The 15,897-nt window shown below is 51.9% G+C and overlaps 1 protein-coding gene across 2 annotated transcripts in view; it reads left to right on the top strand.

Annotated features, from left to right (window-relative positions):
• The window catches only part of STX16 (syntaxin 16), a 296,294-nt gene that overhangs the window by 239,718 nt on the left and 40,679 nt on the right, over nt 1-15,897 (top strand). For both annotated transcript variants that reach the window (XM_069651061.1, XM_069651060.1), the window contains exon 7: nt 14,361-14,441. In XM_069651061.1, coding sequence (XP_069507162.1) covers nt 14,361-14,441 — 81 coding nt within the window. The remainder of the gene's footprint in view (nt 1-14,360; nt 14,442-15,897) is intronic.

The following is a 15,897-nucleotide window of genomic DNA, read 5'->3' as shown; positions in this document are numbered from 1 at the left end:
AATGCGGATGTTGCATAGTAGTATCAGATGTCATAATTCAGGCTGGATCACAAACCCATTCTGTACCACACAGCACTTATTTTCAAGACCATGCAAGGGCCTAAAAGAGATCCAATTGTTGAGATGAACCATTGGTTGGGAACTGGGTGGTGGGAGTTATTAATTTGCAATAGGGTTGTACATGTATCTGTGGTTTTGTAAATAGTTTCTGCTATGGTATTTTTTTTTTGTAATGACTGGGTTCTCTTGTAATGGTTTATAGCACCACAGGGGACCAAAATAGATAAGGCGCTGGTCCGGCATCAGAAGCATAGGCAATGTCACTTTTGCCTGGGCTTGTACCAGCAATAACTTCCCACCCCTAACCCCCCACCTTGATAAGGCAGACAACCTGAGATATGATATGATATGATATGGCATTTGTAACGCGCCTATACACAAGTGTTTCAAGATACCAAAACAGTACTGAAATGTTCATATATCTGTGCACGTGTGTTGTGGTCTTTCACGTCGACTGCTTTGCTATTGTTTTTATCTACATTTAGAAATTGCATTAAACTGATAACAAAAAGCTGTTAAGTTTCTAACCATTGTGTTCTCCCACCGTATACTGCAGCAGCCTGTCACTTTTATGTCGACAAGTAGTGCTGTTTGGTTTAAGGAGTTACTGGTGTTCTCTGGACAGTACTACTGTTTTGTATCTCTGCTTACTTTTCTTTATAGTTGATTTTGACCTTGATGCACATGATTGTTAATAGAGTAGATATGTTTGGTACTTACCAGGTTGGGCATTCCTTTCCTTGCCATCCTTTGCGGTAGTGATTTTTACTTTACAGAAGGGTCCACTTCTCCAAAGAGTAAAGCTTTGTTGCACAGTCACCCTTACCAGTGAGTGCTTGGCCTAACTTACAGGGATAGGCCTGCATACTATTACAGTTGGTCTTTCTGAACCCTACACCAGTGGCATTCATAAAAAACCTTTAACTGTGTTTACCTACGTTTTTAAAGTTATCTGTGTGTGGGGATTTCCTCAAAAATCCACTTGGTGATTGCATGTGTGTGCCTACTTGTGCACTGGTAGCATTGTTTCTGTAGGATTTTTTATGTTTTTGACTCTCTGGCAGGATTTTGAAATGTTTGTTGCATGCACCAGTTGCCTGGACTGTATAGCTAAATGAGTAAAATGTTTTTTGTTGGTCTATGGAAAACCACCATTGCATCAAAACTGAAATGTGGACACTGTCTTTTGAAATTAAGAAGGTGTTCACTGAATTCGGCATGCATACCCGATGGGCAAGGTACAAAGTTACAGAGGAAAATAATTTATCATTTTCCTTTGTGGTATCCTGTGACCTTAACTATGGTGTTGCAGCACTTTTTATTCCTTTTCCATAAATATACTGTATGTTTTAATCATAAGAGCGTTTGTACACCAATTAAGTATGGGTTTATTTTATTTCTTGGTGTATTTGAATGAAAATCAATGTTTTGGCACCAATAAGAAAACTATCACCTTATTTGGTTGTAGATAACCTTCATTTTGCATTCTCTAAATATATTTGTGGTGTGAAACTGGGGGAGGTTTTATAAAATGTGAAGTATACTGGGAGTTTGAAACTGGGACTATGCTGCTATTATACTGTACAAACTGTAATCCTACTGGGGTTGTCTAAATGGAAATATAGTGGACTTGTCAAACTGGGAATACACTGGGTTTGGAAAATCATTGAGTATGATGAAATTGCCAATGTAGAAATCTACAGATATTGTCTAGACTAGATCCTGTAATGGCATTGTGCAAACTGAGAAAATATTGGGATTGTTTAACGGTAACCTGGATGTTTATTAGAATGGTGTACACTTGATTTGTCAGACTAAGGCACTTGCTTGGTATGTCAAAATGGGTGTGTACGCAGATTGTCATGTCGTGGTATGTTTTGATGTCTTGTCTGGTCACGATACTTCCTTTGTCATGATCTATCATGTGCTATTCTATATGGTAGATAGGGCCCATGAGGTGGTCGGAACACTGTAATTATTTTACCGTTGCTGTATGTCCCGACATATATCATGAACTGACCTATAGCATGACTCATCATGCCATGCAGTACCATGTCAGGTCATGGTGTGTCCTGGCATGATGCTTAATGTCGCACAGAAATATTGCAGTTTGTTTTTTTAAGGTTAAATCTCCTCCACTCTAGAGAGCACACAGGCACATTCAGATTCAGAGTAAAACCCAATGTCGGGAATCGGCCAGAGTAGATGAATGCATTTGCAGTTAAAAACAGAGGCACATCTAGCTTCCTAGCTTCTCTATAGAACAGTGGTCCTCAATTTTGTGTAAATGGTGTCAGGATGTCACTCTACTCTTCTGGGAATACCAGCACCACCACCATTGGTGCCTTGGGTTGTCTAGATGGGGGCCAGACATCAGACACTTAAGATTCTTTGCAGAATCACAGTGGGCCCAGGGCTTGTAAGGCTTAACCTCCCGATAAGCTGTCTGAGACCTCCTTTGATTCTGGTCCTCCACCAAGCTAGGAGTCTCTGAGCTCAGATCTCTGCCAGCCCTCTCTGACCACCCTTCTTTGCTAACCAACATGCTCTCCTCTGCTCCTCCTCCACTTCTCTCTCCCTCATTTCGTGTCTTTCTTCTCAATGTTCTGCTGCTCCTCTTTCCTCTGCTAGCTTGTTCCTCCACTTTATCTTTTGCCTCTTCCCCTCCTTCATTCTTTTCCACCTCTTTCACTCCACTTATCCTCTCCCCTCTGGTGACCTCTTCCTTACACCTAGGTTTGCCCTCCCTCAGCGCCGCTCCACCTCTCTGATCTCCTTTCCTCGTCCGTTTAGTCCCTCTCTACTGCCATTCTCTCCCTTCTGCTTCTTTCTCACAGCTCTGCCATGCACCGACCTGCCTCATGCCCCAAATTCCTGACTCGCACAATCCTCTTTCTTTCCTGCCCACTTATATCCCTCTCCCCTTCCAAAAAACCTGTGGACTGCTTAATTGACTAAGTGTTGCCAGCTGGCAGAATCATTCGGTTGAGCGCTTTGATTGGTGCTCTCACTGAGGAACTAGAAGTCTTATATGTGTTAACAATCTGTAAATTGGACCTAGGGTAGGTCTGGGACACTCTAGTTATTTGAAGTGCCAGCACCATCTTGGATTCAGAGTTGTTCACTTGTACTTGATGATCAATCTGTTTCTTTCCAGATTAAGCACCTCCGTTGCAGACAAATGCAACGCTCTGCAACCTCTGACAGGGCTCTCAAGCGACAAATGTTCACTTGAGGGGCGTCTCAAAACAGTCCTCCACACCAAGGTCCCTGGCTCTGCGGACATCCACTACTGGGCGCTGGTCTGTGCCCTGCCACGGTCAAAACATCAAGTATTTGCTGCTAGTTACAAGGGCTGTGCTCCACATGATGTCAAGTATTTCTTCATTGAGTCAATGGCATTTTCTCTTGAGTTCCCTGGGCGCTGTGCTTTATTAAGGGCTACATTGAACCCTCTCTGATCTCCTTAAGGTCTCCTCTGCTCCTTCCTCAACTAACCAACGGTTCTTGTGATCTACTGGGGGTCAAACAAAGCAGGATAGAAATGGGATGATGATCCTGAGGGATACATTCCGAAGCTGTGGTGGTCCTTGGGTCACATCTTCTCATCAGTGCCATCCCGTACCCTAAAACAGGAGACTGCCTCACTGTTGCCATGTCCCTTTCCCACCCTGCAATGTTCTCACTCCCCGCGCTGGTGTGACGGAAGACAGAAGGGAACTACGTAATAACAAAAACAAATTCCCACCCCAAGCAGGAAAGGAACAATTTACTGTATGCTGCACCCACCCACCTCCCTTGTTTAAGTCTCCTTGCCTCCCTAGCACCCAACAGGAACATATTTACCAAGTGCACTACCACCCTGCCTCACCTCCCTCTTGTGTCCTAGTTGCCCAGCCCTATTCCCAAAAAAGGCTGTAAACCCGGTGTCCTGTCATCCTTCACCGCCTACCTCCTTTTTGGTAGCCACCCCCATTTCGTCCCAACCTGAAACCAGTCATACCTGGGCATCCTGCCACCCTCACGACATCCCTCTTTGTGTAGAAGGCCCGCTTCATCCCATTTAGAAAACAATAGATTGGGGGGCGCTGTTGAGCAGCCTACAAAAAGGCTGCTTAGCCGTTGAGCTCCGTGCCCAGCTACCTCTCCTCGGATTGCATCGGCAGCTGAATATAATATCCTGCTGCGAAAATGCATGCTACGAGTCGCAGCTGTCTTGAGCCACATCCCCATCCAATTTTGGCAGAAATCGGACACCTGCGGCTGTGTTGTGGTGTCCTGGCTCTTGGGCCGAGCGGGTTGCGTGGGGCCTACTCTGTACCGTGCTGTATCTGGATTCCAAGCGCCTGCTGTGCGGCTGCCCGGGGGTGCCGTCCTTCGCCCCCCCGTGGTGCGCCTTGCTGCGGTGCCTGCAGCGGACTCTCCCCTTCTCCCTCTGCATCCTGGGGCCCCTTCTGCGGCGGAGGGCTGGGCTTGGGCCCTGGCTGTTGCCGGTCATCACGGGCGATTCCCCCGCCTGGTGCCGGCTCCCCGCCTACCTTGCGTGGCCCTGGCCTGTCAGACCCTGCGCTGCGGGGGGAGCCGCGGCCGATTCTCCTGGGCGGGCGCATGCGTCTCGTCGTGAGGCTCCTTTCTACACACCATCCGGACCACTCAGGACTGCAGGTGAGGAGCTGGGGGGCCGCCAGATCACAGCTGCATGCCCCCCATTGACTATACTGCACCCAGCATTTCATCAGGAGCCCTGCACTTCCTCTATCTTCTGCATACCTCATTGTCAGGGCCCGGTGGTCCAGCCTTCCAAGCAACGTGGCCTGCGCCCTCCGGTGCGAATCGTACTTTGGAGACATCCAGGCAGGCTACAGCCATAGTCTCAAGAGGGGGATTCCCCCCCCCCCGGCGCTGCCCCGGACTGCGGGTACGCATCTACTACCATCCATATATCGTGTCATCACCAGCCGGTGGAGGGCTCTACTCCAGGCCTTACGCCCTGGCCCCCGGACACGGAAAATTGTCATACCTGCTCTGCGTGGTTGGCTGAGCGGATCTTTAACACCTCGCCCTGCGTGCCCCAGCCTGCTCGAACCTGGTACCTGGGGCCCACTCTGCCCCCCTCTTGAGCTCATCCTGTCCCTGCGCCCTCCTGCTGTGCCTGGAGGCGGGCCCCCCCTTATGGACTCCTGCTGATCCGGGGTGCTTGGGCTGAGATCCCTGCCCCTGGCCCTGCGGCTTCCCACTTGGGCCCCCCCTTCGGGCCACTTTGAGAAGAGTCCCACCAACGGGTTTGCTGACGCCCTCGGTCGCCCAGACTGTGCCCGCTTCTCACGCCACCCCACACCGCCGCTCCAGGGGCCTAGCAGACCTGTTCCCCGGACTGCACAGGTGGCCCCTACCTACATCTGTGCGCAATATCACCCACCCTCAGGATGTCCAACAGGTCTCGCGGAACCGCCAAGGCTATGGATAAGTTTACCAAACCGACACCCAGGGCGAAGCAGGGTGCCACCTCCTCGAACCATGACGACATGGAAGCGCCATCGGACCCCCCCCCAGCCCGACCTCAGGGCAATGATGGAGTCCATGGCAAAGAACTTTGCCTCCTTTCATGAGAAGCTAGACGATCTAAACGCGAACGTGGCCTCACTTAGGTCGAAGTTAGATCAGTTAGAACACGTTGCTATTCTAGCACCCAGGCTCCTCGAGGCCTGGAATGAGTCACTGTCTGCCCACCTTGCCCCAGTCCATGCACGAAGCCCTTATAACCGTGCTCCCCAAGCCGGGTAAACCACTGGACGAATGCGGGTCTTATAGACCCCTATCTCTAATTAACACGGACCCAAAAATCTTCGCCAAAATCATTGCAAATAGATACCTTCCCATAATGACCCACTTGGTCCACCCAGACCAGAGTGGCTTCGTCCCTGGCCAGTCAACGGCCCTCAGCATCCGCCGGCTGTTCAATGTCATGTCCAGAATTGATCCCGATGCCAACGCGGTAGCGGTCACCCTTGATGCCCAGAAGGCATTCGACATGGTGTCTTGGCAATACATGTGGGCTGTGCTGCATAAAATGGGTATTGGCCCCTGCATGATTTCATACACCAAACTACTGTATGCGAACCTGTTGGCCAGGGTCCTGGTCAAATCCCAGGCCTCGCCTCGCTTCACACTCCACAGGGGCACTCAACAGGGCTGCCCTTTCTCCCCAATACTGTTCACGCTTGCTATAGAGCCCATGGCCGATAACGTTAGAAACAAGCACGCCCTAAAGGGTATATGACTGCGAGACACCCCGGAGATAATCTCGCTATATGCCAACGACATACTCGTTTTATATAAGGGACCCATCCACCCACCTAGACTCGATTATTTGCGACATCACCAGAATAGGCACATTCTCGGGCTTTGCTATAAATTACACTAAATCTGAAATAATCCCGCTCACCGCAGCAACCCCCCCAGCCAACATGCGAATACCCCCTCCGCTGGTCACCAGGTGGAATCAGATATCTCTGGGTCCAAATATCCCTCTGTAGACCTTCGCTACAGGCCGACAACTACACTTCTCCAGCATGGGGTCTGGCATGGATTCACATGCTCATGAATATTCCCCGTCGTCAGGCTGGGAATCCTCGGTAAAGAAAAAAATCAGTATCAGTTTCGTTTCTGATCTGACTTTCGTAGTAGTAACCAATCACTGATTTCTGCGTCATACTGACCACAGCCAATGACTGCCCTCTCCCTAAGCACCGCCTCTGGCAGCCATCCTCAGATTTTTACCGCACGTTCAAGTGTTGGGATCCTCGTGCTATTGCTCTCGAGCTTTAGTGCGTTTTTGCGCTTTTTTCATAGGAAAATTACTCTTTTTCGGTCAAAAGAGCCTCAAGCTCCACCGTTTCTATATCCGATCAATGGGGACCCGTGTCGGATTCTTCTACGCCCCTCAAGGGTGAAGATTTCGTCGAGCCACGCTTTTGGAGGACTCTAGGACGTTCTCAGGCCCATCTCGGACATGGCCCAGGAGAAGGGAAGCTCGACGCCCACGAAGCTGTTCAGGGTCTGCCCTGCATGCCAGCTTCAGAATGTCTTCAAGGAGGACGAACACTCCCTTTGCCTCTACTGCCTGCATGAGGACAAGACGCACGTGGAGAAGGACTGTGCGTTTTGCGGGAACATGTCGGAGCGGACCATGAAGGACCGCCATCTGCGTCTCGTCAACTGGCTGGAAGGGAAGAGCCTGTCGGGTGAGAAAAAGATGTCTGAGCGGTCTTCTAAGACCTTTGAGGGCGCCCTGGCGACAGGGGCCCAACAGAAGGCCAAGCACCAGAGTCCGCGGGCACCGGGAGCGCCGAACAGTCGGGCTCTTCGGTTGCCAGGCAGGGCGCAACCTCCCCGGCGCCATCAACCACGAGCCAACGCTCTGGCTCGGGTAAGAGGAAGTCCGAGCACCCGGCGAAGCTTCTGGAGAGGCCCCGGTCGAACTCGAAGGCCAATTCGGAGGGGGAGCGAGGTGGTGACCCCCCCCCCCCTAAGGAGAAGGCGGTGAGCGCACCTAAGGTGGCGAAAGTCTTGATCCACCCGGCCAAGGCCTCTATCGAGACAGTCGTGGCGGCCCTGGCTCAGCCTGTGGAGGCTACACCAGTGGAGGCGACCTCGGGGCCCAGAGTCTCCCTGCCACCGCATTGGGAGTCCTCTTTCAAGCCCATCGACAGGACCCCCGTGAAACCTCCGACGGAGAAGAAAAAGGGGGGGCAGGAGGCCATCGTGGATTCGGCCTCAACCTCTGAAGAGGAGCTGATCGAAGTCTTAAGCCACAGCATTGGCGTGGAGGAAGACCAGCCCGTCGGGAGGGACCCCAACGAGGGGGACGACGAGAATGTCGAGGGTACCGACGAGGTTCCTGTCCGCCCGTCGAAACCCCCTCAACCAATGCCGCAAGACAACTCGACGGCCATTTTGTTGGCTATACAGTCCTTATGCTCGGAGATAAGGACGAGATTGCCGTTACCACCGTCGGAGGAACCGCTCCCGACGGGGGACCCGGAGCCGGGCCCTTCTGGGAGCCCTCCTCCTAAGAGAAGAAGGATTCATCCTCCACCTCCTTTTCAACCATTGCGCCCGTCTCAGCCCTTCTCCCCGTCCACGACCCGGGGGGATGACACAGGGACGGACACGGCCGCGACGGGTACAGACAATGAAGTTTACGGCGAGGATCCTCCGTCGTCACCTCCTCCCCGGGCTTCCCCGCGCGACGAGATTGGATCGTTTCATGCCATGATCGCCAGGGCATCCGAGCTTTTCCAGCTCTGCCCGGAAGAGAAGAAGGAAGGCTTCCTTTATCAACGGCACGAGACCAAGAGGAAGACGGTCCTCGCTGTACCTCTACTAGACGATATCTGGGATGAGGGTCTCTCCCTCCTCAAGAACCCATCCACAACGGCTGCGAGAAGGGATCGGTACGAGAAGAAGTACCGGGTCCCGGACGCGGCCCCCTTGTGTCTTCGGGCACAGCCGACCCCGGACTCGGTCGTCTCCGCGGCGGCCAGGAAGAAAGCGGGGGGGGGGGCATCGGCCTCCACGTCAACTCCTCCCCCCAGTTGGGCAACGACGTGTGCCTTAGACGGCGTGGATGGCTCAAGGCAACGGACTTCCGGCAGGACGTGCAGACCAGAGTTTTGGACATGCCGTTCGACGGGAACAACCTGTTTGGGAAAACAGTGGACGATTCCCTGCAAGCCATCAAGGCGGAGACGGCCCGGGCTCTTGGTGTTCTCCAGCAACGACGGCCGCCCTTTCGGAGCACCGGAGGCAAGCAGGGTGCCTCCAAAGGTACCGGCAGCGGATATTCCACCTACCGTCAAGCGGCCCATTCGTCGTCACAGGAAGCCTACAGGGGACGAGGCAAGTCGGGCGGACCCCGCCGTCGTCGCCAGGGAGGACAAGGCGGCAAAGCCTCGTCGAAGCAGGACTGAACCGGCTGTGGGGTCGGGCCCCACCGAAGCACCCCGGTGGGAGGCCGGCTGGCGAACTTCGTCGGCGTGTGGGAGTCCATCTCCACCGACCATTGGGTGCTGGATGCCCTGGGCCAGGGTCACGCGCTCGAGTTTCTAAAGAAGGGCCCGCGCGTCCCCCCCATGGCCAGGAAGGAACATCACATCCCTCAACTTCTCTTGGAGGTAAAGGTGATGCTCAAGAAAGGCGCCATTGAGCTCGTCCCAAAGAGGCTTCGGGGCTCCGGAGTTTACTCAAGATACTTCCTCGTGAAGAAGAAGACAGGAGGATGGCGTCCCATCCTGGACCTACGACGACTGAACAAATTCATCAAGGCGCAGAAGTTCCGGATGGCCACCCTCCAGCACGTCCTGGGTCAGCTGGAGGAGGGCGATTTCCTGTCGTCGTTGGATTTGGAGGATGCTTACTTCCATATCCACGTCTACCCCTACCTGGACGACTGGCTCATCCGAGCAAAGACAAGGGAGCTCGCCGCGGAACACACGGCGAGGATCGTCCAACTACTCACGGACCTGGGATTCTCCATAAACTACGCCAAGTCCCACCTGGTGCCCGCGCAAGACGCACTGTTTCTGGGAGCGAAACTCGACACAGTGGCGCTTCTGGCCTCGCCGTCGGAGGAAAGAACGAGGGCCATCTTGGGCAAGGTGTGCGGACGCGGCCAAGGTGAGGTCCATCAAATCCCTCCTCGGAATGTCTTCTTGCATTTATCTCATCCGCCTGTGCAGGCTTCGGATGCGCCCGTTGCAGGAGTTCCTGGACGCTCGCTGGGTCCAGACGACGGGCAGCTTCGAGGACAGGATCACACTCGACGAGAGTTTCCGGCGAGCGATCCGGTGGTGGGGCACCCCCGCGCATCTGACGGCGGGCATGGACTTCCAGACCCCGGGCCACCAGAAGACAGTGACCACGGATGCCTCCCTGGAAGGGTGGGGAGCGCACACCGAAAATCTGCACGCTAGAGGCCTTTGGCTTCCGACGGAGAAATCCCTCCATATCAACGTCCTGGAGCTACGTGCAGTGTTTTGGGCCATCAGGTCCTTCCTTCCGTCCCTCAAGGGCAAGGTGGTGAGGATCTTCACCGACAACACCACCACCATGTTCTACATCAGGAAGCAGGGCGGTACCAGATCCCCAGCCCTGTCCAAGGAGGCGCAGGATCTGTGGCATTGGGCTGTCGCCCAAGGGATGTTTCTGGTGCCGTTTCATCTGGCAGGAATAAAAAACACAATCGCCGACTCGCTCAGCAGAGAGCTGCGCTCGTGCCACGAGTGGGAACTACGACAGGATCTAGTGGACCGCCTCTTCTGACGCTGGGGCACACCCCAGATCGATCTGTTCGCGACGGCGACAAACTCCAAGTGCCGGAGGTTCGCCAGCAGGTTTCCCCAGCCGAGGAGCATGGGCGATGCTTTCTCGTTCCCCTGGGAGGGCCTATTTCTGTACGCGTTCCCTCCTTTGCTGTTGCTGATCTGGCTCATCAACCAGCTCAAGAGGTCACGGTGCAGGATGATACTTGTCGCACCCGCGTGGCCGAGGCAGATATGGTTCCCGGACCTCTGTACTTGTGGGCGTCCCCGTCAATCAAGCTGCCAGTGGACGCGGATCTTCTCTCCAGGGAAGGAGGTGCCATCCTCCATCACGACCCGAAGTTACTGAACTTGCAGGCCTGGCTCCTGCAGAGCTAGAGTTTGGAGGTTACGACATACCGGCCGACTGCAGAGAGGTTCTTGCAAAGGCCAGGGCGTCCTCAACTCTTAAATGCTACGGACACAAATGGAAGAGGTTCTCTGTCTGGTGCCACGGACAGAAGATTAACCCTCTACGGATTACGGCTCCGCAAGTACTGCCGTACCTACTGACGCTGGCCAAGGCTGGACTAGCGCACGCTTCCATCAAGATTCACCTTGCTGCGATCTCCCGATACACCAGAACCACGGGACGGACGTCCTTGTGGTCTCATCGTCTGGTGAAGGAATTCATGAAGGGACTGTTCAGATCGTTCCCATCGGTGAAGGCGCCGGCCCCGGCGTGGGAGCTGAACGTGGTGCTGACCAAGCTCATGGGACCTCCGTTCGAGCCTCTGCACTCAGCTTCGTTGAAGTTCTTGTCGTGGAAAACAGCGTTCCTTGTGGCCATCACCTCCGCACGACGAGTGGGAGAGATCCAGGCCCTTTCCTGCAAGCCCCTGTACTTGACTTTTCACGACACGAGGGTAGTGCTCAGGACGCACCCCTCCTTCATGCCCAAGGTGCCGTCGGACTTCCACCTCAACGAACCCTTGGTGTTGCCTGTTTTCTTCCCGTCGCCTTCGTCGCCGGCTGAAAGGACTTTGCACTCGCTGGATGTGGCTAGAGCGCTGAAGTTCTACGTGGACCGCACAAAGAGCTTTCGGAAGACGTCACAACTTTTTGTGAACTTTGGACCTGTCAATCAGGGGAAGGCTCTCTCAAAGGCTTCCATTTCCAGATGGCTCTCCGGCTGTATCATGTACTGTCATCGGTTGGCAAACCGACCGCTGCCCGGTGGTCCGAGAGCCCATTCCACCAGAGCGATCGCAGCTACCACGGCATTCCTACTGGTGTGCCCCTGCTGGACATCTGCAGGGCTGCTATGTGGAGGTCGACGCACACCTTCACGAAATTCTACTGCGTCGACCGGGATTCCAGGGAGGAGTCCAGGGTCGGCCAAGCAGTGCTGCGCTACCTGTTCTCCTAAGGTGAGCCTGGTGAGGAGGTAAGAGATGCTTAATGTTGAGCCTGTTGCCACCTCCCGTGGTTGTGCATGTGTGTACTGCTATGTATTCTCTTATTCATGAGCATGTGAATCCATGCCAAACCCCATGCTGGAGAAGGAAGAAGTTACCTGTAACTGTTGTTCTCCAGCATGGGTCTGGCATGGATTCACATGCGAACCCTCCCTCCTTCCCCTCTGCGGCTCTTCACTTGGTCATACTGCCACTTCACGTGCTACCAAATCTGAGGATGGCTGCCAGAGGCAGGGCTTAGGGAGAGGGCAGTCATTGGCTGTGGTCAGTATGATGCAGAAATCAGTGATTGGTTACTACTACGAAAGTCAGATCAGAAATGAATCTGATACTGATTTTTTCTTTACCGAGGATTCCCATCCTGACGACGGGGAATATTCATGAGCATGTGAATCCATGCCAGACCCATGCTGGAGAACAAGAGTTACAGGTAAGTAACTTGTTCCATCCACGCCGCAGCTTGTGGAGGCCCGGATGCTGAGATGGCGCAACATCCCCCTTTCTCTACCGGGCAGGCTGTCCCTAATCAAAATGATAATTGTCCTTAAGCTTCTATACACCTTCGCAAATGTCCCGATCTGGCCGGGGAAGCAATACTTCAAGAACTTACACACCACATGCACCCAATTCCTGTGGCACTCTGGTGCGGTTCGTAAGAAGTGGCAGCACATGGCTCTCGCATATGAGAAAGGGGACTTAACGGCCCCTGACCTCGCTCGATACTGGATCGCTGCACAAGCACAACATGCTACACACTGGTATGCATTCTCAGACCCCCCCCCCCCCACACATGTGAAACTCTAGAAACTAGCAAGCGAAGAGGTCAACACTGTCTAATATTCTTCACCACACATACCACGCCGACGCCCCGGTGGATCCCGTGGCTGCCACGACCATGGCGTGGAGACGGTTATTGCAATCCCATCCTGACTCCCGCCCGTACTACAAGTGGCTGCCCATATGGCAGTTCCCGGGCCTCAGCCCCACGACCAACTCCTTATGCGACACTGGCATAATCTCGGCTACCATGCGCTGTCTGACCTATATCCCGAAGGGAAATTTATCACCCCCCCCAGACATGGCGTCCTGGACACTCTGGCTCCGCTCTGGAACTACTACAATATTTTAGATTGGGGGCGGCGATCCGTGCCATGTGGCCCTCCTATCCCGACGAACCCCCAGGCTCACCTGAAATTCACTTTATAACCAACTCAGCTGGGGTTAAAGGCATAACATCCTCCCTATACAAAATGCTACTTGAAAAGTTGAGTGACGCACCTCAGTCAACACGGGAGGCATGGAATAACGAACTGAGCCAGACTATCACCGATGCTATGTGAGGTAGGATGTGCATGCATACACGTAGGGTCTCCCTTAACGCCAGATTTCGGTGCATGCAATATAAGCTCCTGAACCGCCTATACTACACCCCGCATAGGGTGGGGAGATTTGTACACAGCCAGGCCCATACTTGCCCGAGATGTAAATCCATGGAAGCAGACCACATTCACATGTTTTGGTCTTGTGATGCGCTGGGCCTGTACTGGAGAGCCGTCACAGAGGCCCTCTCTGAGATAACTGGGTTCCACATTGCTCCTGACCCACTGGCCGCTCTGTTTGGACTATGGGATGGGCCTGAGTTCAGAAAGGTGTCCAGGTTCTAGAACATTGGAACTATGGTTGCCAAAAAATGCATACTTCAGTGCTGGAAGGGCCGCCACCCCCCCCCCTCTTTTGAAATGTGGCTGAAGGCCCTCACCTGGACCCAAATGTGTGAAGAAGACTATATCAACACTCTCCCCATGTCCTCTCGCCCCAAAAATATTTGGTCTGACTTTTGCAGCCATCTGAACAGTAAGGATGATATTGCACTGCTCTCCTCCCCCTTGTCGGACTCGTAGTCCTTGATACTCCCTGAAATGTTTTGAACTGCGCGAGATCCCGCCTGACCTCTTTGTTAACCCCTGTATGTAATGCCTTTCAGTTATCTGTAACATTATCTGCTATGTGCACCGTATTGTTTACCTGTTCTTGCCTCATGCCAATAAAGAAAAGTTTTAAAATAAGAAAATAATAGATTATATGGTATACTGCCACCCAGCTCTTTCACCTCCACTACCTGTCTCCCTCACATGTCTCCATTCGGGAGTAGTCGCAAATCTGGTAGTTTGCAGCTCCCACACTGACAAGGGCACAGCAACCTTTGTTATCGCAGATTCTTGGATTTGACAAACTGTCAGTAGCGCAACATCTGTAAGGCAGGAGTGCCGCCGTTTGTTTGGTTCAGTTAATCAAGTTCCAGTAGACTCAAGGAAGGAAGGGGGGGAAATACTGCATCCCCTTGCTGTGACATCAAAACGGTTGATTAAGAAAGCCCTACTCCTCTCCCCTGATCTCCGATTAAGCAAATGACATTTCCAAAGAGGAATTGTTGCTGATGGCATCATATGGAAACCATGCAAAAACTGTAGCCTATTTTTTCCTGCTGGTGATCTTTTCTTCTATTTTTACACTTTTCTAGGGAACCGTTCTGGATAGGATTGACTACAACGTTGAACAATCCTGTGTCAAAACTGAAGATGGGTTAAAGCACTTGCACAAGGTAAATTAAGTTTGGCTGCTTTCTATACATCTTGACATGGATGACTGTGCAGCAGTACAGTTTGGTATTAAACAGGTTCAGACATGGCTATGGGAGACGGGTAGGTTTTCTTTATGGACTATTTGCCCCCTTATGCAATTTACAGAAATCAATATTAGATCATGAAACTGAGCTAATCAAATTTTTGAATGTTTGTCTTTGCTTCCAAGGTAATGCAGAAAATACTGTTTGAGCAAGATCACATTACTGCATGTGGCAGAGGGATGCCATTACTAAAGGGCAAACCCAAGTGAATCAGTCCTGCCTGAACTGGTAGGCTTCACCTACCTTGGACATCTTCTCTACACACTGCAAGCAAGCATGCACTACAAGGGGAGTCTCTAAGGAAACCTGCAGTTAGATATTGCGGGGCTGCTAGTCAGTCACAGTTACTCAGAGGAGAGGAGGAGGGGTACAAGGGGGATGTCTCCTGAAGGCAAATTGTCTCCCTCTAAAGCAGAGTGAGATATGGGAATAAAGTTGGGATTTAGGTTCAGTGAGTGGAGTGTTCTGCACTCTGCATGTCTCATCTTCAGCACTTTGTCGGTGGCCCGGAGCCTTGTTTTATGTGTATTCCTGGATTAGGCATAGCGCTCTTGTAGTTACTTATATTTGTATGGGACCCAGTAGATTCTCGGTGCTTGAAATATCTTAATTCCCCTCTTTCATATGTGCTTGTCTTCCACTCCTTCTAACTCTCCAACATAGATAATTCCTGATTTGTAATTGGCATCTATGCCCAATGACACCTTTATTTTAATTCTTTGCAGCAGCAAGGAATGCAATTAAATATATTACACATCTACGCCCTTGTATTCGCTCATTGTGGTTAGAGCAAGTTCAAAGAATGCATATGCTTTGGGCCATTTCCAATTTCATGGGAACACTGTTCAGAATGTGTATTTTTTTCTGTTGTCCCCTCTTTACTATCCAATCTTCTGTATATAGTTAACCTCCTCTGTGTTTCCTGAATTAAGAGAAGCATATTTCAGTGCACGCACATGATTCCCCGGCACACAAATTGAGCAAAAACCAGACTGCTGCTCTTCCGAGCTGGAAATTGTGAATCTCATCATAGTTCTTCATCCTCCTTTCGAGCAAGGACACTTTCAGGAGCATGAGCAATCCAAAGTGAAGAACATGGAAATCACCTTGTGATAAAGACAGATGTTTCAGCGCTGTGCCTACAGTTATAAAAAATGAACTCCCAGATCCCCCACTTATCCAGCTGCACCTGTCATAACATACATTTTATTTTATCCCAGTAAAGACTAGTGTGATGTCGGTGAGTGCTGAAATATCATGGCTACACAATTCAGAAACTTTGTTCACCTTCCTTAATGTCAGTTTAAAAACTCAATTCATATTTATAACTGTGCATCCTGACAGTAGGCTAACCCAGTCAATTATCAACTCT

This window comes from Ambystoma mexicanum, chromosome 3p (assembly GCF_040938575.1).
Source record: "Ambystoma mexicanum isolate Mex_15411 chromosome 3p, UKY_AmexF1_1, whole genome shotgun sequence".
Taxonomy (NCBI): domain Eukaryota; kingdom Metazoa; phylum Chordata; class Amphibia; order Caudata; family Ambystomatidae; genus Ambystoma; species Ambystoma mexicanum.
This window is presented reverse-complemented; position numbering and strand designations above follow the sequence as displayed.